Genomic DNA, 27,995 nt, shown 5'->3' with positions numbered 1-27,995 from the left:
TGAAGAGCAAGCCAACAGAAGGCCTGGGTGCTCCTTCGTATCCTTATAAAGCGAGATGCCTGGGTTCGAGTGTGATTAAAAATGGCGGAAACTTCGACTTAGTGGAGTAACAATTGACTTTTATTTTATGCTGATCTTATATTCCTTTATTTATGTTTGAATCACTGTGTTTTTGATTAATTAAGAACAATTTACCCAAATGTCTCGAAATAAAGTGAATAAATCGTCGAAGACAGGCGGATTTGGATCGGTGCAGAATAGGGTGAATTCTATTTCTCGAAGGGTAAGCTTGAGAAGATGCGATGTTTACTGTAAATTTGATGTTAACGAGGTCTGATCTCACACTATATTTACAAGACAGTAATTCATTGCTTTTCCTTGATCAAAACATAGTTTGCAATACGTTGATTTAAGTAATTTGATTTCAAATTCATATTTGAGGTTGATGAATTTAACGATCGTTTGGATGGTTCATCGTCAATTACATCACCAGAGAGAAAGGACAATTATGACAAGTGGGTACTACATTGATATTTTCAAGTAATTAAGTTATCACAATCTGGATGGAGCTATCCTCAATAAAAACCCTAAATGGTAGTATGACCACTTGTTGAGCACTCTTTGTCACAGCTACTGCCATTGCTTAGAGCTGTGAGGGTCAGCTGTAGATGTGTAGCAACTGAAGTTTGAATCTTGAAAAAAATAAATGTTGGTAGTTGTCCTTTAGTAGCATGTTTATTAAGTTGAAGACTCTATTGAGGCCATAAGCTACTGTATTTCTCTTTTTTCCAATCTTTTGCCCATCTATGGCAATTGTCAGGGAAGTTAAAGGAGCACTCTGATGAAACCACCCTATAATTTGAAAACCCAAAAAATTCAATTATTTCATTATCATATGAATTTTTAGTGATTAGTAAAGCCTTTTGAATAATAATTTTAGTTGAAAGTCAATTCTAGGGCAAGAAATTACGATTTGAAAACCGTTCTGCCATTAATTTTTGTAATCATGGCCAACTTATCTTTGGTCAGCGGTCACTCCCATTGTGACGTAGATTGCTCAACACACTTTTATATTTATACGGAAACCTCGTGAAATTTAGTGAAATAGTCTTAGTCTTGGTGTTATAAAAAGCAATATATACGATCAAAATACTGGTTTTGAAAATTAGCCACGATCAGGGTGTGTCAAATGAGTAATCTACGTCATGATCACTCCCATTGTGACGTAGATTACTCAACACACTTTAATATTTATACGGAAACCTCATGAAATTTAGTGAAATAGTCTTAGTTTTAGTGTTATAAAAAGCAATATAGACGATCAAAATACTGTTTTTGAAAATTAGCAACGAGCACGGCGTGTCAAATGAGTAATCTCCAAACTCGCGCCAGTCTTCTTGAGCCTGCGAAGTGATTACAAAAATTAATGGCCGAACGGTTTTCAAATCGTAATTTCTCGCCCTAGAATTGACTTTCAACTAAAATTATTATTGAAAAGGCTTTATTAATCACTAAAAATTCATATTATAATGAAATAACTGACTTTTTCGCATTTTCAGATTATTGGGTGGTTTCATCAGAGTGCTCCTTTTAAAGAAAATTGAATATTCTACTTGAAAAAAAAAAAAAAAAAAAAAATTCAAGGCAAAGACGGGGTAGGGCAAGACTCAAGTCTCCTAGTTTGGTGCAGTGCCTATCCGAGACAGTTGAATTTATACCTAACCTAAATTTACTTATAGATTTCTTAATTATTGCTTCACATTAGAATATTATTGACAATTTCATGAAAAATTAGTGTTTGAAAGTTATTGTTTGTGATGGGTAAAGATTATCATTTAAAGTGGCTGAACACAGTTTTTGGTACCTGTGTTTCTTTCACCATTTTCTCTAAAACCCTTGATCTCTCGGTCACCAAAACTGGCAGCAAGCAAGTTAACAACACAAACTTTGTTTTTTCGATAGGTAAGCTGATGTATGTGCCATTGCCATGGCGACATGAATAAATTATAAACAGGCAATTAAAATCAGTTTTGTTTGTATAAAATCTAGTCATTAGATTTCCTTTATAATTTGTATGCTACGAGCTTGTAACAGTACTCACAAGTTATAACACCATTTTATGAACAATTTAACAGAGAGATCTTTAATTGTCCTTTGTTGAAGGTTCACTTGATTATCTAGAATTTCCTTTGTTTAACATTAATTTTTTTCGATACTCCAGTTACTTATTTCCTAAAGTATTTTCGTGCCAAATATCTTGAATTCTAATGAGTGGTTCTCAAGAAATAGGCATATTTCTAAGAGAGCAATTTTCCATTCAATCCCAATTTTTTTACTTACTATCCATGTGTTGCATTTGACTGGGTTCTTTCGGTAATGACGAAAAAGCTGAGAACTGCTGTGTTCTTTGCACCGTTAACTTTTCGAACATATCTTTGTAATAAAAGATTAAAGCCAACTATAGAGAAAAATAGCACTGATAGTGAGGGTATGTGTTAAGTCAATAAAATGACGGCTCTATTGACGGCATGTTTGTTTTTTGGAATCCTTGAGTGCGTGCTGAATTGCATCAGCAAACGCTTTCATGAAAACTGTGTACGGCCACCTTAAGAAAAATGTGTGAATGAATGTGGCATCCATGAAATTTTTCATGGATTACCTTAGTTTATATGAGATCCAAATGAAAATTTAAAACTACACAAAGTTTTACAAATTCTATGTGAAAAATTGTATCTGCTACATATGAAATGTGAGATTTGTAATTTTGCTGGGTGAATTCTCTTCTTTCAGCTGTGAACATTTAAGGGCAGAAATTGAAGAACTGTCCAGTCAGCTCTCTAGCCTTTCCAAGGTGTGGAATCAAGTTTCTTTACTTTTGTCGTCATGTTGAATTATCATCATCATCATCATCATTATCATCATCATTTTTATTATTTTAGCTTTTGAATAGTATGTCTGCTGTGATTACTCTGGTGTAAAAAAGGTTTTAAAATACTGGTATGGTTTACTTTGTAATCATATGATATTATATGGCAAGTCATGAAGAGGTTAGACAACCCAGTCTTGATAGGTCTTTTCTTTGATATTAAGTCTGTTTCTGTCATGCTAAGGCAACAACCTTTAGAAACTAAACTGGTTCAAGATTAATTTAGTCATGCAATCAAACAAGCTAAACTTAATTAAGGCATCATTTCATGAATTATTATGCCTTGGTGTGATTGGTAGATTTTTTGAGAGCTGTGATTGGCACATCAACATTACATATTTGCCTAGTGTTTTACTGCTGAATTGCCCTCAAATTGTTATGTTTCTTCATCGTGGGAAAACATGATTCTAGCATTTACCATGAACTGTCTCTGTTGATGTTGGCCTTGTGTTGCATAAAGAGACCTGACTGTGGTTGTGATAGAGACTACCATCAGCTTGGTTTAGTTACTGATATCAGTGTAGTTTGTAGTTAAGACTTTTTTTTCTCTTAATCATCATGTTGTCAGGCTGATAATGAGGGCTCTTCACAAGATTTTAATCTACTGAAAAGGAAAGAACAACAAAAGCTGGAAAATTTGAAGGTACTGACAGAAAAAAACTATTTTACAAAATCTTAACACTACAGATCATATTTATTTTGAGGTATTTACGAAGTTATACTTACAAACATCATAGAGCACTGGTTAGGTGGCTCCTGTATTGTCAAAAGTGTGATAATTTACAATTATCTGTTCTGCCCCTAAATATGGTTGAGATGCTGGGGTTAAATTTTGCCTTCTCCCCACCTTTTGGATAATCCTGTAAATGCCAGTGCCATCACATAACTTAGCAAGTACTCCAGAGATATTAGAAAAAGAAGCTCCTTTTCAAGTAAATATGAGGGAAAATGTCTTAGATGTGTTTTGTATTGAGTTTCTGGACAACTCTGAGAAAAGCTGCAGCATTGTTTGTTTATCAAGTTTGGTATCAAGCCTCATCTATGACCTTACCAACAAGTTCTTTAGGCTTTGGTCCAACAAATTCTGAAGTTTGAGGCTTGATTCCTCAAGGGGAACTCACATGTTTCTTCGTCACACACTCATGACTAGATGACAAAACGATCAGCATTTTTATTTACAACTCATCTTTTGTCATTGTTGACACAGCGCTGTAATCATTATTTTTTAACGGCCAGTTGTCGTCTTTTGCTACGTTCCAAAGGAAGCGACTAGAACTTAAACCAAAACCGTCGTTAATAACAAAAAACGTAAACTCATTATGAGCTAACCAGAACTGACGTCATTTGCTCTGCGCGGGAAAACATAATTGACGTATCGCGAGTGTTTGGTTTTATTGTCGTATATTTGATTGGTTGACAAACAAGCGCCTGTTTTCGGGACCAATCACAGCTCAACTTATGACAAAAAGAAATTTACTTCAACTTAATTTCGACCCTCATATTGAAGCCACTCGAAAGATCAAGAATTCAAAAAGCATTAACGATAATAAATTTCCTGAGGTAGAATTTGTTTTTGAAAACACCTGCGAAGCTCTAAGGCGACAGCTTGAGCAAATCGAACTAACATCTCAAACGGTGTCATTTGTTGTTGTGCTGTACCAAAATACGATTTAAATTCGTTTTAACCAATTTTTTTGGGGAGTACCGCCAGAAACATTTAGAGCTTTAGTTACTTTTTGACAACAAACTGTTTGCATGTATTTATCAAGAAGCAATATCTTCAGCTGATATCCTTTAGCAAGCTTTCAGCAGTGGTAACTCAATGTTAAGGAGCTTTTACAACCACATGAAGTGAGGATTATTTCTTAGAAGAAGGGCAATGCAAAAGTCTTTGTTTCACACTTACGAGGTTTGCAAGATTCAGTGTTTAAACTAAAGGCGTAACGTAAATTCAAACGACCTGCAATGTATTACCCACAAGATATTTTAATAGATAAAGGTGCATTCGTTCCATGCTTATAGGAAATAGCCTTTTGTTTTTCTTCTTACCTTACGACTTTCGATTAACCTGTGTCTTATCAAAGTCTTCTAAATGTAACGTTTAATGCCATGTGGCACAATAAACATCTTTAACTGAACGCTTGGAAGTTTCCGTCAACGAACTCCTTCATCCGCTATTTAAACGCTTGCGTTTTTGTCCGAAATATTTTATTCTTAATTCCGGTTAACTTCATGACTGCTTTGCTGAGCGTTTACGTTTTCGTTGAAGAAACACGAGTACACTTCGATATGATTTTCAATATTTTAGCGAAAATCTTCACACTGAAGATAAACTGATGTGAGAAGGTTCGTACCGGTCTAGTAAAATCTTTCAAATGTGGGAAAGGTTTATTTTGTCGTTATATTTCACCGAATTGCATTTAAAAATGTTATATTTATTATCATAGAACCAACGAAAGCGGAAACTAACACAGCCTTTGCATAATTAATGTGCCTTTTCTATAATTAAACTGAGAAATATGCCAATTAGCAAGCATCGAATAATTCGGCATTAGAAAAACATTGAAATACGTACGTTGATTGTTTATTGAGTCGAACAAAGAAGATGTTTACAACAAAGTTGGAATGCGTTGCTAAGAAATGTGGTAATTGTTCTTCTGCTGGAGTGATGTCGCCACAAATGATGTAAGACCTTCGGAGGATTTTTTCAAGCGTAACGGAACTGTTTTGGTTCTTGTTTTTTGTTTCGCAGAGCAAACTGGACAGAATATCTGAACAGCTTGAACCCGATGAAGTCGAAGAGGATTATTTCAGGTATGGCAAACATGTTGATTTAGACATGCAAATGAATAGATCAAAACACAAGGATCTTTTGTTTTCTTTCCTCCTACTCAACGAACTCAGCCGACCTTAAATAGACTTCTGAAATTCTTTGTCAGTTGATGTATGTCGGAGCAATTTGAAGCAATATTTGGCCATCCGTATCCTTTCTGGGGTATTTTAAAGTAGTCCGCTATTTCGAGTATATGCTTTTTGCGTTTTAACTTGTGTCATAAACATAATTTCCTAAACGCTGAACAGGGTTTATTATTGTCATTATGAAACAAGAAAAGTAATTAGAATGGTTTATTATAGCATGCATCAAGAACACAAGATTACCTTAAGGGCTAAAATTCACCAAAAAGGATTAACGGAATCGCGATTGAATATCTCAACGAACGTCTGTATTCAATCAAAAAATTGAAAAAAAAAATACTGTTGGTCCCTTTGAAACACTTTCTCAGAGCGTCTCTGGAGTGATTAATCTTGGATGAAATAAGTTGCTGGTCCTCATTTAGTGTCCATGATGATGATAACGAATTTAATTTTGTTAACTTTTCAGAAAGATGCAAGAAGGTGATGTTGGTGCCTCCAACAGTGACTTGCTGACGGACAAAGCTGATGATGATGACACGCGCATGCCCGATAGGTGACTGTCTCAATACAATATACTCTGGAACGCACCTATAAGGCAATACTTGATCATTGGATGGTTTGACTACGAGCTGTCCCTTCTTTTCGTCTAAGTCCTTGCTGCGAGTAAAAAAAGAAAAAAAAAAAAAAACAGCGAAAAAAATTATGTCAGCGCGCCGCGGGGAGCTCTTAGATAGAGTGAGGCGCTCGACGAGTAGGCAGAAAGGACTGCTCGCAGTCAATTGAATGATCGATCAATATGACAAACAGCAGCTGGATGAAAGTGGAATACTGACTGGATCGCTTGGGCGCGTTCTGCTTTGATGGATTGCCTTGAAAACTTCAAAGAGCGATCTTGATGCAAATTTCACAATGAAATTTGAATTATACACCTAACTACTAAATGTTTTCATTTTCTTCCATTTATCATGTTTTTTTTTTTCCTTCACTATCTTAAAGTGAAGACGACGATGAAGATGAAGATGATGAAAGTGAGGAGGACACTACCTCCAACGTTGTTATGGTGGGTAATTTTAGATCTGGAGGTTGTAATCTTAACAGTTTTCCCACAAGAAATTATAAAATTCGAATAGTCAAGGATCGGTGACATAAGGAGCCAGCAGGACATACAAATTTGCGGCATCCGTTAGAGGATGATGAAGGTAATGCACCTTCTTGATGGAACCCATCTAATCGTATCAGCTGATCAGTCCTGAATTTGTTTCTCTGAAATTCACGTAGGTCCGCAAGGTCCAGGCACTGAGCGATTTCACAGGCGAGCAGGATGGCGATCTCAGCTTTAAGAAGGGAGAAATTCTAACAGTCATAAAAACAAGGTACAGTCGTAGCCATTATAAGTTACACTCAATCTACCCTGAGGTCTAGAGGAGGAACGTTAGACTTCAGGGGAGGGGAGCTGTATTATGTTGCATGGTCGAGCTACAAATGTGTGTCCTTTTAATTACATACTCATGCGCACCAAATATAGCGAGGGACACATGTTATGCCTTTGGTTTCGTTACCGAGGTAATGTATATACATTGGCAAGACGATACCTATTTAAGTCGAACGAATTTTTTGTGAAATATTTGTCTGCAGGAAATCAGAAAAAAAAAGGTAAATAAAATGGACCTGGTTACTGTCTCGATCACTTCAGAGATAAAACTCGATAGCGTGAAAGTAAAAATTGGTCATTATTCGACTTGAGTTTAAATTCAGTGATCAATGTGACTTGAGCTTTTATTTTTGTCTCTTTTGTAAATATCAGTGAGGATGGGTGGTGGGAAGCAGAAAACGCTGCGGGCAAGCTAGGTGTTGTCCCCAAAACTCTTCTCAAGGTAATCAGTTGTTTTCTTTTTCTATGTAAACAACAGCAGCAGTGGTAATGGTACATAAACAACAACCATTGGCAACAATGACCGCTGCAATCGAATTTGAAAATCCTGTGGATTTACTCTCGTCTATCATTTTGGTGGATATTTTCGTGTTTTTGTTTGTATTTTACAATATTTCACTTCGTTTGATTTATTTTTATCCTGTTTAGATTATCGAAGAAAACGAAGAAACCTCGCCAGAGAAACATAGGGTTGAGAAATCTGCTGAAATCGAGAATGGTATGGTTAGTTTTGCAATGAGAATCTAGGGATCCGAAAACATTTCGGATAGGTGTGTACAAACGAAACCTTCTCCTTTTACTCCACAAAAGCATTCACAGAATCTAGTCATTGCAGACAAGCTTTTTTTTCTACCTGACTCTCGGCCTCTTTCGTTTTGTAGGAAAGGCTTCTTTGATTCACCTTTATAAATTTGAGTTGTAAAGGTACTTATTAAAACCAAAAGAACAACAATTCAGGTTTGATCATATTTTCTTTTCGTTGTCAGTTGCAGAGTCAGCAAGTAAAGTTTCGGAGTTTTCCACCAGGAAAAGAAGGTGAAGAAGTGATTATGACTTTGATAACAACTTTGCTATCCAAAGCTGATCTTAAATTATACGAGTTGGTGAAACGGGAAATATTGATTCAAATTTTCTCGATGAGTTGAGGAATTTCGTCAGAATACACAACCTCCAAGACTGCAAATTTGCTTCTTCCAAGCGTTCAGTCAGTAAACAGGGTACGGGAGACAGCCTGTTCCAATACTTCCTCCTTTTTTGCCTTGCGATGACGTCGCTTTCCATTTTCCAACTGAACACCTGGGAAAGGCTAAGTGTAAGTGCAAGACAGATACACCAGCATATCCACCAAAAGACCTAGTGAGGGTGATATCCATCAGCATAGACCTGGTAAGGTTGATATCCACCGTAAGACCTAGTGAGGTTGATATCCACCAAAAGACCTAGTGAGGTTGATATCCACCAGCATAGACCTGGTGAGGTTGATATCCACCAAAAGACCTGGTGAGGTTGATATCCACCAGAATAGACCTAGTGAGGTTGATATCCACCGGCATAGACCAAGTGAGGTTGATCTCGACCAGCATAGACCTAGTGAGGTTGACTTGTTTAACCAACTTGAATTTTATCCTTTTGGGATTTTTCCAGTGGATTGGATTTGTGGAAAAGTCTAGCCAGAGGTTCTACTCAACAGGTATTAATTCTGTTTTGCGCTGTAATTTGTTAGTGTGTTTTTAATTTATTTTGTTTAGTTTTGTTCTTAACATTGTATTATTGATGAATGTTCTCCAGGGATTGGTGTTAAGAAATAGATTATCTGGAAAACGCAACTCAATCCGAGCTTCAAACTAGACGACCAACAATCACAATAGTTTTTCGTGCCTTGATGCATTTAAAGAGCATGCGCATATTTTTCAAACTGGTTGTTGGCTTTACAGGTAGCTACGATGAGAGTGAATGAAGATCCGGTTTGTAGAATAAGTGCCTCTTAGCTTTCCCTTCACCATCAGTTTCCAGTGTCTCTCTGTTTGGTGTACCAGCTGGCTCTGATCAGTTACAACTGTGTAAATACCAAGCCGTATAAACTAAACTCTTTAAAAGGTTCCGTTGTTCTTTTGAGGAAAGGCGATCATTTTTATTTCCTATCAAATGGTGTTTAGGTCTATCAAGGCAATTGTCGTAAGTTTACGTCAAATGAAAGCTGGTTTTCCATCTTGTTTAAAAAAAAAAGAAATTACAGCTCTCCGCTCCTGTTTAAAGTGCGCGTGACACGCTTAATTGTGACGTTGCTTTTTTTAGCTCAATTTCAAAACAAAAGGTTTGTATCTCTTCTCCCTTTTCGTCGGCTGCTTTTGTGGAGCTGAAGTTGGCTTTGTCTTCAAGTATGGCAAACGGCGCTACAATTTATAAGTTTAAAGAGGTATTTTAGCGCTCTTTAAATTGGTTTTGCGTTTTCTTCTGCTTAATACAACCTCTCTACTTTACGGTACAAGATTTAGATTCACAGGAGGAATTCGATTAATTGTTAGACTGATGGCAGTAACATTTATTTATGAAGACAGCTTTCGCCTTCTCTTTTTTATTCTTTCCAGCTTATTCAGTTCGTATTGATGTTTTCTATTTAATTGGTCTAAAAGCGAGTCCAATTTTCGTTTAGTTTGTCGTGACATTTTGCTGCGAATGGGATCAGTAGCCAAACGATGCTGCCATCTTTGCAACAGACATTGGATAGATTTTATTCGTTAAAATCGGACAGTACGACATTCAGCCAGTGAAAGTAATTGGTTATATTTATTCCGAGCAAAATTCGTCTTTTGTAGTAGTGTCGGCTGCCTCTCTGGAATAAAACGTTGGTAAAATAAACAATTCACGATTGTCTGTATGAATTTAAACATATGTAAAAACCCAATACAGAACTAACAATTTTCAAAGTAGTAGATAGTATGTCCCGTTCTACAGAAAATAATTGTTAGAATGGCTTTGCTTGGGCCGAAGTAAGTACCAGTTCTAAAAGATACAAAACAGAATATTTGTCCAGTTATTATTTCAACAACCCGTTGTCTTGATCTGGTTGCTCATTTCTGTAGCGTGTAACTTGTTCTGCAATAATATGTCGTACAATATATATTTTTTTTTTTGCTAATTTTGCTTATGACCTTGGTGAATAAGATTATGCAGGCGACCTATGTGAATAGCTTTTGAATTCCAAATGAGGGTTTATAATATGTGTCCTTTAAAATATGTGTCCTTATAATATGTGTCCTGTCGATGTGTCCTTGTCATTGACAATGACAAGGACACATCGAAACCAGTCGCTACGCATTTTAATTTACCTAATCATTCTAAGCAACATATGGCAATCTGCGGTCTTTCCTTACACTTAGGTAGCAAGGAAAGCCGTAAAAATCTTGAACGAAAGCTCATCTTTCAAATCGGCAGTCTAAATCCCACAGGGATCAACGAACGCTTTTCATTCCACTAATTTATTCTTGTTTTTCTCGTTGCCATGTTCCCACCAATAACGTAGCTCCATTTTCTGCCTTTAAAAGCACACACAACCCACAATTCCTGTATTCGCTCCGACGAAGGGCTAACGCTCGAAACGTCAGCTTTTGTAATCGTTACGGTGGCCAATTTACCATTTCAACTTTGTTGATATATCCAAATTATTTCGTTACCCCCACCGACGCAGCCCCAAACAGTTTCTTTCGAACCTATCAGCCTTTGTTATTTTAAGTGTTGCGTTTGCGTGACTTTTATGTCACACTGATCCGGGGCACCCTGAAACTAACAATCCAGCTCAATACCCTTCCAGCTGCCGTTGGACTTTGGACTTTCACAAAACAAAAGGAAAAACTAGAAAATAAAAACACGTGAAAAAATGAATCTGACTGTGAATGTGATTTCCTCATCTCAGGCAAGTGCTACAGACGTCTTGAAAGCCATGGGTGCCATGCCAAGTGGTTTCAGATCAACAACGCTTGGAAAACTGGCTAAAGAAGGTAAGTTCCTTTTAAGCAAATTCCCTGAGTTTAAAATTTTGATTTCTGTGAGATGTTGCTTCACATGTCACTGACAAAAGCATCTAGTTTGTCATAGCGAAGTAGTTATCTGAGGCTGCGTGGCAATACGAGAATTTCTGTTATCTTTAGTAAAGTAAAGTAAAGTAATGTAAAAGGCTTTATTTAGAGAGAGTAAAAACACTCAACAGTAGCCCTAAGACACTGATGACTCTGTGGCCCTCAAAACAATTACAACTATAGATGCTACAACTAATAACTATGAAATATACCATATTCAAAAAAGACGAGATTTAAGAATTGTTTCGTGCTTAGCCTGCGTATATCGAGTTATGGATGCACGCGGGGAGTTTGGAGAGCACGAGAGAAGCGTAAGAGTTGCTCGAGGTGCAGCCGAGAGCAACTCTAGCTTCTTGAGTGCTCTCTAAACTTCCCAAGTGCATCCATAACTCGATATACGCACAGCTAAAAGCATGAAACAATTCTTTTATAACATACGAAAACAATTTGGGCGCCGAATGACGTTTTTGTAATGTTTTGGAAATGAAAGTTTCCCGAAAATGTTGGCGTCTCCGATTGTTTTGTTGATTTTGTAATTAAATGGTTTTCGGTAGTTAACAAATGTAACCAAAAAAATAAACGTCATCAACAGAGAAGTTTACCTTTAAAAGTCGCCACTGACCAATTTGTAGTCTTCTTAGTGCTTGCTGAATGTCTTTCAGCTAAAATTTTCTCCAGCTCCTGTTCCGATGAATTCGGGAAATGGGCCTGTTGTGTTTTGTTTTCGTTGTGCTTGTTGACTTGACTACTTGCGGAAAGGTCGAAAGCCAAAGAAGAGTTTGGTTGGTCTTCCATTTACTGATATCGCTTTCCGAAACTCTAACTTAAGGAACTCACACGACGGAAATTTTGGAGCTATTTTGAAACTGCACACGTCATTTTATTGAGCACGGCTGTGCGTACATAAAGATTTTGTTCATGTTAACGCAATAGGAATTAGATAGGACTAGCGCGCGCGTTATGCTATAAATAATAAATAATTCATAGAAGACATTATGACTAAGAAAATAAAAAACAACGTAATACATATATACAAAGTACAGTCTAAGGCGCATCACAGCCTTTTGTTAAGCTAGAAAGGATTTAAAAGCATTGTGCTTAAAACTTGCTAGCGAGCCATTATCTCTTTTATTAGCATTCATGCAATTCCAGTCCTTTATAGTCCTAATAGTGAAAGTACGACCTCCTTCTGTTTTTCGTTTATACTTGGGGCACATCAGATTTATATTTGAATGTCTAGTGGCTCGATTATGAATTTCTGAATTTCTAACTAATAGATTATTTAAATAACTAGGCATAATATAGTTGTGGATCCGCTTGTACACTAGTGCACATCTCTTTATTAGAGATTGTTTGGTAAAAGAGAGCCAGTTTAGATTATTGAATAATACGACTGATGGCGTAGGTCTTTCACCATCGAGTATAATGCGTGCCGCTCTTTTTTGAAGTTTTAAAATACTTTGGAGCTGTTCGACATTGCAGCTATTCCATATCATACTCCCATACAGGAGGGTGCGCTTTATAACACCATTGTAATAGGTCTCCCTTTGACGTTGCTTAAGAAACGGGCTAAAATGCTTCAAGAGATCTGCGCGTTCATCGTTTGGAAAGTTTCTCGCGTAATTCACCAATGTGCGATTTGTAGTTCATTTGGCTATCTATAACTACTCCTAAAATCATATGAGAAGAAACTTGTTCAATAACAGAGTAATCAATTTTGACATCTAAGCGTAGGGGTGTGTCTTCATCCAGCTTAGCAGGAAAGCGCTTTCCGTGCACTAAAAGGGACTTTTGTTTTTTTCTTGTTGATGAACATTTTGTTGCAAGACGCCCATCTTTGAACCGCATCAAGATTGGAATTTAAAAGTTGGGTCATCGAGCATAGATCCGAGAAATGCGCACCTGCGGTCATTGTAGTGTCGTCAGCGTAAATATGCATCGTTGAATTTGTTAGATGTAATGGAATGTCATTCACAAATAACAAAAACAGTGTGGGACCTATGACATTTCCTTGCGGTACCCCCCGCTTGATAAGTAGAGAGTCTGATCTTTGACTATCAATACTGACAAACTGTTGGCGACCAGAAAGATATGATTCAAACCATGACAGCGAAGGATCACTCACTCTCCACAGGCGCAGTTTCGTTGGAAGCAATTGATGATCAACAACGTCAAACGCTTGTCTAAAGTCTACAAAAACCATACCAGAAAGCTTGTCTTGATCTAGATTGAAGAGAATGTGGTCAGTCAAACTGATCAGAGCGGACTCGGCGGAGTGCCCTGCGCGAAAAGTTGTTTGCAATTCATGCAGTAAGCCAGTTTTCACAAGGTAATCCATAAAGGAGGCAGCAACGTGCTTTTCACAGACTTCAGACTATGTGGAGAGCACAGAGATCGGTCTAAAATTGTCCCGACAATCTTGGGCTCCGTCTTTAAAGAGAGGTGTGACGCGCGCCAGTTTCCATTTAGTTGGAAAACAGCCACTCAATATTAAATTAATCAACCTCAATATTAAATTAATCAACCTCGTCAATGACTGTACAAAAACGGGTGAGACCAGCTTTAGAACTTTAAACTTAGTGTAGGAAGGAATCAAATAAAGAACGAACTAAACTACCTTAGCACTTACACTAACGTATACTGGCTCTCGTTGATATTTGTGATGGATATCAAATAGAGCATGGAATCATTGAGCCATTTTGTTTTTAAGTTACAAGCTATTGTTTTTCTTTTACTCGCTTAGAAGCCTGGCAAACGAGCTCTTGGGCGATGCCGAAACTAAGCCAGTCCAATGTGGCATTCAGAGACATCACTTGGGATCCCATTAATAAACAGGTAAAACCTTAAATATTCCGTTGTCAAAACTCGCAATTATTTGAAGCAAAACGGATAAAACGTAGGTATTAATGTAAAGGAGCGATGTAACGAAAGGACCCCCATCTCATCGTGACTGATAGCATTCCGCAATCCATCTCTGAGGAGCTGAGTGAGTGAACCTTTTCTGTTGGGTAAGATGGAGTGATCAGATTCTCTTTTTTTCTCTTCTATTCTTTATTTTACTGGAGAAGGAAATGTTCTGACTTTTTCGTTACTAGTAATTTAACCTGGATATTGTTTACCCTTCATAGCTGCGACCACGAACAGCAAAAACCAACAGAGTCCTTCAAGTGAGCAGTGCACGAATGATACCATCAATAGGATCAGGTAAGGCCCAGGCCCACTCAAGCGACATGATGCCTAGATTGGACTCACACCCAGTTATGTTCATTACTTATAAACTATACAACGCTGCTCTATCCATCTGAGTGTTTCTCCGTGTTACATATTCATTTCATGAGAACTGTTTCAAGACGTCCATTCACAATACCAACTTGAAGAGAACGAGTTAACTTCTCAGTTATCAGTAAATTCATTCATTGAATCTACAAAAGAGTTCACCACTCTGGTATCGTTTTTCTTAGGGGTTGAAGTTCTAAGCCGACATGTGCGGATTGTGATTTGGGAGAACAGTAAGAAACAGGTATACACTGAATTGAAACAGGCGATGGTGTCACGCATTTTGATCTCGGTGCTATGAGTGCTGCCAAAACTGTTCACTTATTTTTGATATGTCCCATTAGCCTCTTAGTAACGTTCACTCAGTCCGCGCCACTGCAACGGAAAAAGATCCGGCGACATGGAACTTTAACCCAAAGGTAATATGCGCAAACTCCATGTAGTAGAAGAACATTCTAGATTGATTTCCCCGAATCGGCTTTGTTTTTTTAATACGTTTTGCAAAGAAATCAGTTCAGAATGCTGGGAGATTGTAAACTGAATAAAAATAAATACTATTAAATCTCCTGTATGTGCACATCGATTTAGGCGCTTTTATCGACCGCTAAGTGTTCTCGCTTTGAGATTTTGCAACTGCCCGCAGTATGTCACATGCACAACTTGTATGATAGTTATATATTTTGATTTTACATGCAGTGTGCTACCAGTGTTTACGACTCTGAGATTCTGGCTCGTATTAATTCAAATGACGATTCCCAAGGTGAGTTCACGCTGCTGTGTTGGTTTTGTCACCTGTCGGTGAGTCAAACCTGACAAGGTTTTCCGTCTCCTTTGAATGTGTGTTCGTACTTTTAACATTTCGTAGATTTACTGTCATCTCTGATTCTTAGTGCATTTCTTTTCTTCCAGTAATTCTTTTTGAATTGAACATACTTTATAGAAGAACGGTAAGTATTAATCTGTTGAAGTTTTGTTCCCATTGAAGTAAACGCAAAAGTGATGGTAAACTAGATATTTTTTATTGTTATAGTCCACAGGTGAGAAAGGTGAAGTGGCATGTGGTTGGTGTGCAATAAAACTGTTTGAAGAAAACGGAGCACCGGTGTCCAACAAGTAAGACAGTCATTTCGTGTAATATATGGTGATTGCTTCCTTGAGAGTTTCAACTACAACACAATGTTATACCCGTGCTTTTCTTTCCTTGTTTACAGGACCTACGAAATTCAGCTTAACGGTGGAACACCGTTTGATACTGGAGTCGACCTGGATCCTTCAGTCAGTTTAAAAGGTAAAGTTTCTGACAGGGAGGTTCTACAGGTCCAGTTAACATATACAGGCTGGTTTTTGTGGTTTAGCCCTGTCATTAACAGACACTGAAAAAAATTAGTTTTATCAGGTTTTTATGATTAGTGATGTCATCACAGACCTTTTTAAAAAATCAATCATTAAAAATTAATTGGCAGCGAAAATATGGTATTAACGTGGTGCAGTTCTTCGTGCATTTGGCTTAAAATTATGTAGCAGTAACCAACCATAAAATGTTTTTTTCCTTATCACTCGTTTTTGTCGTTTCAGCCAGCAGCAGTCGCTTTCAACAAGTTGTGCGAACCAATCGCCAGCCCCGATTGACAGTAAAACTCGTTTCGTTTCCCAGTCAAAGAAGAGACATTTACGAGTAAGGACCATTTTTTTTATTCCATATCAAACCACTGAGTAAAAGTGTACTTTACGGCTATCTTAATAGCTGAAACCCAAATTTAGTCAAACTCAGTCACATGCTTACTTTAAATCTCTCTGCAGCATGTTACCAGACACTTTACTGACGTGTCACGCATATGCTCAGTTCATATCTTTGTACCGCCAATTGCTGACTGAGATTGTTATGTACGAGTTACGGGATAGTCAAGATGCAGGTATCTTTGGGTGAATTCTTTGCACATTGACACTGTCTTCCTCTTTCCGACAGGGAAAGATGTTGGTCTTAATATTGTGCATTTCGATGTCAAAAAATTCCGAATTAAAATATTATTGTAGTTTTATTGCTGTCATGAGAAAGCAAGTAACATTTTCTAAGAAGTCCTTTTTTCCCATCATTCGTTTGAGGTTTTATTATGGATCCTGTTATATCAACATTTCCAAAAATTCTTTCTATCCATGATGTCATGGATGCACTCAAGGTAAGTACTTCTCTTACTTACGTATGCTATAGCTTTAGACTTGTCTTGCCTTTAAGTTCGTGTCTAAACGAATGCATCCTCACTTTTAGTTGAATGATTTTGTTTCCTTGGTATAGCGCTGCTGGGACGAGAAAAGTAAGCGAGAACTCAAGCGATCCCAACGAGTAAGTACTGCAGCACAATCTACTCGTCGCAATCACTTAAACAATCTGTTCATTTTTGTCACGCCAACTTAACATTGGTTATAAAGGAATCTCTTTATCGTTAGTTTAACTCAAGTCCCCTCATTATCTTTGCTCTATGAAGCTTACGAGAGTAGTGTTTTAAGGGTAAGTCAAACGAAAGCTTTAAAGCAAACCATTCAACCGTTATCCTTTGATCTAGACCCTTGGTTATTTTAAAGATCACACGCTCTTGTTGTTCCTGTCCCATACGCTCGCTTGCTTCTATATGTCCAATTTCCTTTTCACTATTCATTCCCACCTCTTTGTTTGGTTTTTTCTCTAGCGAGACGAAGCACATATGCGAAGATTCTTCAGGGAGGCCTATATGGACAGTGTATTTCCAATTCTAAACTCCACTGAACTACCACCGTATATTTGGGGCAACGATGAGAGAGAAAAGGTCTGATGACACTAACTGTTTAATCCCTTACTGTACTACTTTGTTAGCCTGCCTTCTCTGTTGTATTCAAAACAGTTAATGAAATCGCAGGAATGTTAAAATTAAAGCTGGTTTATTTTGTACATTTCAGGATAGACTTCAATGGATTGTAGGCCATTGCGATAAACGAACAGCCGTGGAATGTTTATTGTCGCCTAACAGACTCTATAAGCCGTTTAATGTGGACCGCTTTACTCTTGATATGTCCAAGCTAACTGCAACGTAACACTGAAGAGTTTATCAAACTCTAACAGTAAACACTAATTCAACAAATGTTTTCGGCGGTTGAAGCAGTATTTCCTTGTAAATTAAAAAACCTATTTTCATAGTAATTTATTGCCAAGTTAAGTGAGTCTTATAATTTGACGGAAACTAAACATAGCTCCAAAGGAAATTGTGTTATTTACATATTAAAGTATTAGAAACTTGCTCTTTTTTCAGTTGAATTGATATTCGTTCATGTAAAATTTAGAGAGATATTAGAGTTTGTTCTCTGACGAGACATCAGTAGTTTACTTTGAAACAAATTCACTGAAGTCCATCTCGTCCTTGTTGAAGCAGTTGTCGAATTTCCTCCGTCGCGCGAACCTCGGCAATAGACACAGCTCGTAAGAGTAGTTTAGGTAACACGAGTGTAGAGTGTTCTGTGGAACCCACAGTAATATTACGGGACTCCTTGCCTGCACGAAAAATAAGAAATATCAGATCAAAACGCTGGTTAATACCAATATAATTATTTAGGAATATTTCAAGGCTGTCCTGTCTCTGTTTTCGTTCCTTTGGTGCAAATCTCAACACAAATTTTTCACCTTGTTCTGTGTTGTTAGCTCCATCCTTCCTGAAGCGAAACAATTTTCCTTGCAGCACAATGCGCCGTGAGACCTGGGATGAAACACAATGATACTCCCACGTTAACTTAGCTTCTGTTTCTCTGGACAAGCTTCCTTCGTTCAAGTTGGTCTTTAAAACAAAACAAAAAAACAGGAGTCAACTCTGTCCATCATTTTGTCAATTTTTTTTTCGAAGTATTCTAAAAAGTGTTTTACCTTCACTCGGCCGCGTGCACCATACCATTGCCGCTGATACAGTAACTCGCCAGAGCGCATAGCCAAGTCCTGAAGATGATGCCACTGCTGATCGGAAAGTCTCAATAACGTGGGCACAAGGTCGTCATACACGTAGACCTGGGCTTCGCCTGTACCGTCTTCCACAACACATCTGCAAGAGAATCAATGGCTGAAATCCTTCCAAAATTTTGTTGTGTGGTATAGCTGAGTATTTTTACGAGTTGTGCCGTATTTTGACGAGCCCTACGGGCTTTACGAGTTGTGCCGTATTTTGACGAGCCCGTAGGGCTCGTCAAGATACGGCACAACTCGTAAAAATACTTAGCGATACTACTCAACAAAACGTTTAATAAGATAATTATTATCCAACAGGCCACATTGTTATTTCAGTGAGGGCGAATTTCGCGGATATTTCTGGAGTACAAATATCGCGTGATACTTGTACTCGTCTCGCGCGTTATTTGTACTCTACGATGCACATTTGGATAATAAATATATCTTATTGGACGTTTTGTTGTGTAGTATCGCTGAGTATTTTAAATCGTTATTTGTATTTTGACTCACCCTACGGGATCGTCCAAATACGACACAACTCGTAAAAACACTCAGCGATACTACACAACAAAACGTCTACTAAGATATATTTATTCCACTAGTGATATTTGCCAAATTTTCAAACCTTGCGAACAAAACGGTCTTCGTTAAAATTTTCCTTTCCAATGAGAGGCCTAAAGGACCATTAGAAAGTTCAATTTTTGCCGACCTCGAAAGCTCTATAAAGTACTCTGATAAGACGAGCAATGTTACCTGGCTTCGGCATTAAGCTTGTATCCGGGGGAAAAAAAGCAACAAGCGGCACACTCGTTCCTAGCTACCAGTTCACCGCACCGTTTACAAAGCCACCGCAGGCTAGCTCTCTGCACAGCTATTACTCGGCAACGCACACGTGAAATGGTTTGAACAAATCTCCCTTGTGCTTCGCTCTGAATGAGTCTGATGAGACATTGATTTGGAAGTTCTTTGGTGAGCGCTTCATTAGATGAAGATGCTGCTATGCTGAATGAAAATTGTGGTGTCGGCTGGATGCTGGTTAAGTTCTTTGCTGCTCGTCTTTTCACGAAAATCGAAGAACACGCCTCAAATGTGCAATACATGTTTCTGGTTCGGGAGAATTTTCTCACCAACCTTCGGAATCGGACAATGGCACCTGATGATAACAATAGGACAAACGAGATCTTTTAATTTCACGGCAAAGATAGCCGAATGTCTCCGACAATTTCCAAGATTCAAAAGTGATGCAGCCACTACTCAATACATATGTTCAAGAAAAATGCACTCAAGACTTTGCCTAACAAGCATTTGTCTTTCAACTCTTTAGAAGCTTTTCTGCTTGAGGCCTACAACAAACTAAGAATCAACAAAAAGAGACAACATGAGGGATTTTCCATGCTTCCTTCATATCAAAAAAGGAAAATCATTTTTCGGTATAATACTTGCCAGGTAAAATTCCATCAATATAAGAGGTTTTTCTGAAGTCCAGGTAAACAGATATGGTATTTGGTGAATCCAGGTCACGCACTCTCAGCTGAATAATCTTGTTTCCGAGCAGAGTAAAGCCTAGCTGTAGATCTTTTATGACTGACATCTTGACTGGACCAAACTTAGGCAGTTCCACTAGATCATTAGGAAGCCGCTGACTGGGACAGTCTGACTGGCGCAGATCTCGGCTAATAATCAGACCATGGAAACTAACTTGCGTACTGGAGGGACGGCTTGGAAGAGTAACAGAAAGACAGAGTACTGAGAAAAAATTAAATGCGCGTTCTCTGTCTGAAAATCCATGGTTAATCTAACACATAACGTCAAACGGCAGCTGAGAAATCATTGCTGAAAATCAATAAGCACAGTCACTGACAGTGTTGATGTGCGTGTGGTACAGTGTACAGTAGCTACGCTGCATTAACAATAAAAGCCGTTAGCTATTCACAAAAAGACTATTTTCAAACCTTTGCTTCAGAGACGTCTCGTTTCCGGTCACTCCTGTAAGGGTTCCTTCACCAAGAACAGAGTCCACACTTAACAGGGTATCATTCTTCAAGAAATCTTCCTTCAAATCAGTAAGTGCCTTGATAATATCACAGCTGCTTTCTGTCTCCTTTGGCGAGTTTGAGTCACATCTTTCACACCAGCAGATTCTCTCCAATAGCACATCAGAGCTAACACTTATCAGTACTTGTAAGTCTCCATTTTGTATCAGACGGGACTGTTTCTCATCAGGGACTATCTCGGTCATGACGTAGAAGCATCCCGGATGAAGAACGTGGGCCAAGTACAAGCTTTTCTTCTCAAGTTTTAGAGCTGCGTTCTTTTCCTGAAGCTTGAAGTCCGAGAGAAGCTTCGGCAAATTTGAACCGCAGGGAAGAACTTCTTCTGAAGTCTCATCGTTAGTTACAGACACGTCTTGAGTTATACTTTTATAAACAGCGACGACTTTTATTTCAACACCACAAGGATAGCAAACTTCCTCTCTCAATCGTCGAAGCATTGGCACTTCGCAGTTCCTAACCATAAAAATAACCTTACATACAAAGCAGTCACTTTTACTTTCAAGATTTCCGTTGAGCTCTCTTTCTAAGTTTGCATCCGTTGTGCCTGCTTCAAATCTATTTGTCCTTTTTGTACAATATTTCTCCACTTTACTCTCGTGTTTAGGAATCAAGATTTCCGTATCATCAAAGGAGAACTGCACGTATAATCGATTTCTATCTCTATCCAAATCTTCCTGAACAAGACCTCTAGAGTGAAATTTCTCCACAACTACCTCAAACTTGTTAATTTGAATCATTGCACTCAAACTCCGGGTTTGTGAAAAGGGACATCGTGAACACTGCTCTTTGATAGTAGCTTTCTCACAGCAGTTTTTAGCGCAATCATGTTCCGTGGGATTTTCGTCTTTAGGTGCGATCATGCAGTTGATTTCTCCCGTTTGATCAAGTAAGCGCAATTGGCCAGCGTTTGAAGAGTAACCGAGACAACCAACCAGAATCTACGAACAAAAAGAAAACGGTATTAGAGACTGCAACAAATAAGCTAATAGCTAATGGAAGCAAAGATGTTTTGCGTAAACGTTCCAAAGCAAAACAAAATTCCAGGTTTCAAAAGACCTCTTGGAAAGGAGAGACTGTTGGCTCACAGTCTCCTACAATGATTTCTTACCAATGGACGACTGAAGCTTTCTTGACTCAAAATTTTGTACGTCCACTCTTCCTGTGTAAATGTAGTTGTTTGACCAGGCAGTCCACTCAGCCAAGGCTCATCACAGCTTATCTGACTTACAGCATCAAGGAACTCTTTGATTGTAGGGAGCCACGGGAAGGTCAGTGGACTGGTCTGATTTGGGTGGCATTCATGCGGTACCTCGAAGAACTCGTCATAGATGTTTCTTGATGGAATATTCATAGTAACTGAGTTGCATTTTACGAAGGAAAGCAACAATTCCAATACACTTTCTTTCGCCAAATCTTCTTTTACTTTTCTGTAAAACGTATTGCATTGCACAACAGAGGAGAGAATAAAAACATCGTCAGGAATATTACTATTCCACAAAGTAGCCTACACCGAATACAACCTTAAGTACAATCTTTAAACATCTTAAACGCCGTCTGTATACTCCTTCTCGCACGAATTTGGAAGGTCGACTTTACATTCTAAAGTTATGAGCTGCAAATTAAAAGGTAACGCACTAAATAAAACAATCCGACATTAGCAGAAAAAAAGTTGCCTTTTATCACAAAATCCTTTCTGACTCCGTTACATTCGACAAATCGTCCTTACAGCTCCCGGTCTAAAATAAAATCGAAAGAACACCTACCTGCTCTGTTTTACAGAGTAAGCGACAAGCTGCCTTGTCCTACAAAAAAAAGACCAAACATTTTAATGTTTTCTCCGGGCGATAAAAGTTGGAGCAAGTTTTGTTGCATTTCCTTCTAAAATCTAAGCTTCGCATTTTCTCTCTGAAATAGCGTCCCGTCGCATATGATTTCTAGTCACTTGTTTTTTACATAACTAATGGACTTTAAACGCAAACGCTCGATATGAAAAAGTACTACCTGAATAGTGCTGAGAATTTATCCAGAACATTTTGGCACATCTCGAGTAGGTCCACATAATCAGCCAAAGTGAGATTCTGTCCAAGTAAAGCCAAGGGACTCTCACATGGGTTAAACGGCTATATAACGAGCAAAATGAAAAGTTAGGTAATTGTCTCCATGGAAATTGAAGGTATAAGACTTAAATTAAAGTTACTCATTGAATATTTTCATGTACCTTCCAAGGTGAAGCTAGAAGTGAGAACTTTACCACCCGCACTGTACTTTGTGTGCAGCAGCACATGCCAAGGGTTTTCTACAATGGTACGAAAAATTAGAAAAATTCACCGAGTGTAACTGGTGCAATTCATTATTCAGGCCGTCATCTTTATAAAAAAAAAACATTTGCAAGGTTAATAATCATGATCCAATAAAATATTACAAAGTCAAATGAAACAACCTACCTTCCCTTTCTTGCACAAGTGTACATTGTAAGCAGTCACGTGTGCCCCAACACGCAGACCGCGACCACAATTCGCAGAAGGCTGGTGACTAATGTACAAACTAAAGCATAAAGCAAAAATCGCCCAACTGAAAAGTTTACTTATTGCTATGCATTGGTGTTTCATAAGATTACAAGGACATTGCAGCAACGCAATATAACAGACTTCAATAAGCTTTTCGAGAACTAAAGCCAATTGAAGGATCTTTTACCTTATTTTATTGTCCAGTTCAAAAACTCCAGCTTCACGGTTGATGCATCTTGTAATAACGCCCTGAAATAAATTTTTGAACAAAACTTCAGCGGAAAGATGGTACAAATGTTAAAACTTCTTGAATGAAGGGCGTTCCTATTTTGCCTTACGTCTCCTATCTGTTTTCATTTATTCTTTGCCTGCTACTAATATTCCTATGAAAACACCTTAGGGAATGACAAAGTCAGATTTCCATGAAAATTATCGTTTCAGAAATTTAAGTGAAGAGGGCAATTGTCAGGGCATCACTTACCGTGTAGGTAATGTTGACCGGTAGCTTTGGTTTTCCAAGCTGTAATACTGTTGCCTCTGCCCGGTTGGTCCCTGCACATCTCAAGTAGCCTTTATGACTTGGAAATATTCTACGCTGATTCAAGACCTCATCTTTTTCCTTTGAGATTCTTGGGCGCTTTGACTCTCTCTGAAAAGTTACCGTATTGGCGTTTATATTACACAACCTTGGTTTATTAGTCTGGATGAATACTACAGCTTTGTAGCTTTCAACTGTTGAAATCAAACAATAGAGCTACTTTTACTACTTCTTTGCCATTCAATTTCTTTCACCATCATAATCTTGTTCAATTCAAATTAGAACGCTATTTCGCACCTGTTCGTCTTCATGAACTCGTTTCACGCCTCTTGGTCGGTATTTCCGCAAGTCTGATCGACGCGTTGTGGCAAGGATCTTTCTTTCATTTTGAGTTCCCTGCAGGGCACAGTTCAGGCGGCACATTGAATACCGGGACTTCTCCCTTGTGCATTACGCTATTATTCATTCTATTCAAGGAATAACTCTTGGGTCTCTTCGGTCTCGAATAAAGGAAGTAGCCACTTCAACATTTGTATCTATTAACTATTAATAATAAAGGAAAGAGACACTTTTTCGAGTCCTTAAGCTGTCCCCTAATTAACGTTCCTCTGATGTACATTTAACGTAGCTTAATCGTACAAGAAATAAGTCCCCCTGATGTTCCCTAAGTGAAGGTTCTTCTAAACTTCCGTCTCTAAAGTGAGCTTTCATTTGTTATGGGGGAGACTTTCACGCATAAATGTTCAATAACGATAGTATTCGTGCAGGATCATTGATAGACCCCACGGCTTCGTATTGCGAGAAAAAAAAAAAACATATTCAAAGTTCATTCTTACATTTCAAATTTACCTTGTTCATTGTAGTCTCTCTTAGGTTATGGAAAACATAATGCTCATTGATTTGAAGGAAATTGTGCCAGAACATAAACTGTTCACCCTGAAAGAAAATTCCCATCAAATAAGGTATTAACAGTTCAATTCATTCTGTATAAAGTCTGCAAAGAAGGTTTACGTTAGATCCAAATTATCAATACGGGAAGGGAGCTAAAACAGCATCTCTTTACATGTCAATGCAGAATGTGTCAAAAATATGAAAAATAACCGATTCCCTGTGTTTTGTAATGATTTTGTAATGAACAAGCTCCACTCCCCCTTCCCCTCCTCTCTTGGAACCTCTATGGAAAAGAGAAAAGGGTAAACTTACTATACCTGAATCACTATGGAAGTGGTAAGGCTTGTCTCAGCACAGGAAATTTTGACCAGAAAGAAAGGCTTACCAACACTCATGCTTCAAGGAAAAATTTATTATTAGTAAACTATAATAAAATATTTGATCAGGCCAGCAAACAATCACTATCAGAGACCATCAAATAGAGAGTTGAAGAATAAGATGAATGTTGAAGATGACAACTTCACCATAACATCAAATTACTTATTGGCAATATACCAACAACAAAAAATTGGAATTCGCAACTAGACTGGACAAATTTACCTGTGAATTGGGCTCAAAGTGAAAATGGATCCTTGCATATTCAAGTTGACTGTTGAACTGTGTAGAAAAAAAATCTTCAGCAAAAATCAATGCAAAATAAACTTTTGCATCTGACTTAGTACAGCTCCTTCCTTTCATACCTCTGTATTGCAGCATTTATTATTCTACTGGCTTGATTTACAAAGTTCTCCCTAACCCTTTACACCCATCAGTGACCAAGACAGAATTTCTCCCAACAATATCAATATAACTGCAAGCAGATAAGTGGTGAGAATAAAGAAAAATATCAATTAGGGGATTATTAGTTGATTCAATACCAAATTCTCCAAACTAACATCATAAGAATATTAAAGCTAACAGTAAGGAGAATTATCAATGAAAACTTGAGAGTGAAATGGTTAATTAAATACAGGTGCCGCAAATGCATCATTCACTACATTTACTGCCATTTCAACCAGCATCTTATTTAAACTCCGACCTTTATTAATTTAAATAATTGGTAAACATACTTAAAAAGATGAGATGATGAAGTGTCTACAATTCTCTAAATAATCAAGGAACTGCCAGCCTACATTACAATTAGGTACAGTACCTCCCTTGTTCCTGAAACTCTTTGATGCTGAAAACATAACTTGTGGAGAAATTGTCATCAGGTTCACTTGTTTTTGTAACTACAATTGGTGTGCCTATGCTGATGATCTCAAGGTAACCTCCATTACTATCCTTTACATCTGACAAACAAACACAAATACAACAAAGTTAAAATCAAAATTTCAACACATCAGGGACAAATTGTATAAAAAGTAGATATCTATGCTCACTTTTTGCTGATTTTCACGCCTGCAACTGTCCAATGAGAGCATACACTGATATACTGAAGGTCAACCAATGGTATACTGACATTTTAATATTATAAGCCAGCTGCCATCCCAGCCCAATCTTGGGCAGCCTCAGGAACATCAAGGCATTATAAGTGGTCAACCAGCAGTTAACTATGAGCCACCTATTGGCAAACTATTGAACCTCTTCAGGTGAACTGTCTGCTAACTACACTACATCCACTAACTGATCTACATAAACCATAAACTAAAATAGATTGCATTGACCAATGAGGTCACCTAAAGAGTGTATGATCTGCTACAAGATAATCAGTGACAATATTAAATTATGGTCAACCTCACCTTCCCTAACTGCTGATGAAGATGACAGGGGAACATAATTCCACTGAGGAATGAGTAATAGTCTCTCAAGGTAGTCCTTGTTGGGATTTATTATCTACAAGAATTAAATTTTAAATGTCAAATTACAGAGGAGCCAGCAGCATGAGTTGTCAAACTTTTCACTCATGAGGTTAATTACCTACAGTAATACTGCAACACAATAATTAAAAATCCAAAATCAACTCCCACCTCACAAACAATCGCTGCAAAATTATCCTCTAGGTACAGAGTGCCTAAAGCTTTTCCAGATTTGGAAGACTTGGGTTGTGAAGTCAAATATCCCAAGAGGATAAAAGGCAATTTACAAGCATGCTTGTATTCTGCAATAAAGAATATGCATTACTAACTACAAAATAGAGTTAATTACAAGAATTTCAGAACAAGAAAATGAAAAGAACTTTGTCTGCACCCAAACAAGATGTAAACACAGCCAATACATTTTGTGTCCGAATCAGTAAATAGACAATAGCCTACATGCCCCCTCCCCCCCACTCCACCCCTCTTTTCTCGAACAGACGAGGTACATTTTTTTACCAACCTGGAATCGAACTTTCTTCTTCTGATTGACTACAGAGAGAACCTCCACAAACATCGCTGCTTTCTCTAAGTAGTGTATCAAGTGGTACAACTTGCTGACTGACAGGAAGCCATTCTTGATAATCCTCTGTATCCTTGACACAGCGTAAATCTCTTATCTGATGCAACACAGCCAGACATACTTCGACGAACTCCGCTTCGCTTTCATTTTGTCGGATACATTTTTCTATATCATAATAAAACGTCCGCAACCATTCCTTTTCCTGCCAATTATAATATTCAATTAATTCAAAGTGAAAAGATTTGTTCCTAAAATACCAAGTCCGAATCACCCAGTATAATTTTAGCGAACAGTAAAGATTCATGTTCTGATTTCAATAATATTACGATACCTACATTCTGCGTAAATCCAACCCGGTAATAATCCCTGCAGCGTGTTAGGAAATCACTCATTTAAAGTTAAGTTTTTCTAGTTTGCAATCAGAGAAAAAAAACGCTGGCTCACAACGCAGAGAATTTCTCAATGAAGCAAAATTTCATGATTCTTAGTTTCAGCTGGTAAACCGCTGACCTCGGCGGGAAGGAAAGAAACAAAGAAGTAGTAGATTTCATGCCGGCAAGAACAGAAAAATACGTACCTTACACTACACTCATATGTATATGCATATGTATATAAAAATATTTACGTTAGGCGACATAGACAGCTGTATCTACTGCAGACATGGAAGATAGCTGAGAAAACCATATTTAGCGTGGAAAGCTCAGTAGATTCCGTCCGTAGGCTGTGACGATAGATGAGTGAAGTATTAAAGGATGGTGTAGGTAGTAGCATCTTATGTAGACGGTGCAGATGACTGTACTCACTGTAGATAGTTGCATAAATTGTAGATAGTTTGGATAGCTGTACAAAATGCAATCAGCGTGGATAGCTTCATCTACTGTAGACGCAGTTTAGATTACTGTAGCTGAGGGAGGCAGTCATCTGTATCGTTTGTGGATGATATGGATTGTATCACTGTAAAGACTAACAACCTGACAACAGATACAGATACAATCCACAT

General features: G+C 37.9%; 2 protein-coding genes and 1 long non-coding RNA gene across 7 annotated transcripts; 1 reads left to right on the top strand and 2 right to left on the bottom strand.

Moving 5' to 3' along the window:
• The first annotated feature begins 11 nt into the window (after positions 1-11).
• On the top strand, positions 12-17,895 carry LOC111342105 (nephrocystin-1). Of its 4 annotated transcripts, XM_022949184.2 has the most exons (27): positions 12-283; positions 442-515; positions 2,791-2,851; positions 3,495-3,569; positions 5,679-5,740; positions 6,309-6,395; positions 6,839-6,902; positions 7,121-7,215; positions 7,647-7,716; positions 7,923-7,992; positions 8,261-8,309; positions 8,919-8,964; positions 11,188-11,272; positions 14,094-14,185; positions 14,479-14,554; positions 14,812-14,870; positions 14,971-15,045; positions 15,323-15,386; positions 15,536-15,573; positions 15,657-15,739; positions 15,838-15,914; positions 16,202-16,301; positions 16,427-16,539; positions 16,730-16,803; positions 16,920-16,967; positions 17,311-17,427; positions 17,558-17,895. In XM_022949184.2, exons 1-27 carry the CDS (start codon positions 200-202, stop codon positions 17,690-17,692), a joined length of 2,073 nt encoding a protein of 690 aa, XP_022804919.1. In that variant the 5' UTR covers positions 12-199; the 3' UTR covers positions 17,693-17,895. The 4 variants fall into 4 exon arrangements, with proteins under 4 accessions (XP_022804919.1, XP_088613875.1, XP_088613876.1 ...); XM_088757749.1 differs by lacking the exons at positions 12-283; positions 442-515; positions 2,791-2,851; positions 3,495-3,569 and adding an exon at positions 4,484-4,835; XM_088757750.1 differs by lacking the exons at positions 12-283; positions 442-515; positions 2,791-2,851; positions 3,495-3,569 and adding an exon at positions 5,458-5,571.
• On the bottom strand, positions 1,929-4,213 carry LOC148731960 (uncharacterized). The gene is made up of 2 exons (XR_016000289.1): positions 3,653-4,213; positions 1,929-3,530 (listed from the first exon to the last, which is right to left on the bottom strand). It is a non-coding gene; the product is annotated as an uncharacterized LOC148731960 (long non-coding RNA).
• LOC111342007 (CST complex subunit CTC1) lies at positions 17,523-27,976 on the bottom strand. 2 transcript variants are annotated; one of them, XM_088757748.1, is made up of 22 exons: positions 27,331-27,976; positions 26,936-27,197; positions 26,587-26,717; positions 26,359-26,452; positions 25,770-25,908; positions 25,178-25,234; positions 24,895-24,973; positions 24,536-24,622; positions 23,984-24,082; positions 23,630-23,797; positions 23,336-23,397; positions 23,086-23,185; positions 22,860-22,937; positions 22,643-22,761; positions 22,405-22,443; positions 21,750-22,068; positions 20,540-21,579; positions 20,031-20,305; positions 19,341-19,740; positions 18,513-18,684; positions 18,276-18,348; positions 17,523-18,146 (listed from the first exon to the last, which is right to left on the bottom strand). In XM_088757748.1, exons 1-22 carry the CDS (start codon positions 27,385-27,387, stop codon positions 17,995-17,997), a joined length of 4,002 nt encoding a protein of 1,333 aa, XP_088613874.1. In that variant the 5' UTR covers positions 27,388-27,976; the 3' UTR covers positions 17,523-17,994. The 2 variants fall into 2 exon arrangements, with proteins under 2 accessions (XP_088613874.1, XP_022804816.2); XM_022949081.2 differs by having other exon boundaries at positions 18,276-18,426; positions 27,331-27,617.
• Between the last annotated feature and the right edge of the window lie 19 nt (positions 27,977-27,995).

Source organism: Stylophora pistillata, chromosome 4, assembly GCF_964205215.1.
Source record: "Stylophora pistillata chromosome 4, jaStyPist1.2, whole genome shotgun sequence".
NCBI classification, from domain to species: domain Eukaryota; kingdom Metazoa; phylum Cnidaria; class Anthozoa; order Scleractinia; family Pocilloporidae; genus Stylophora; species Stylophora pistillata.
Note: the sequence above shows the minus strand (reverse complement) of the source record. Positions and strands in the feature narration are given on the sequence as shown.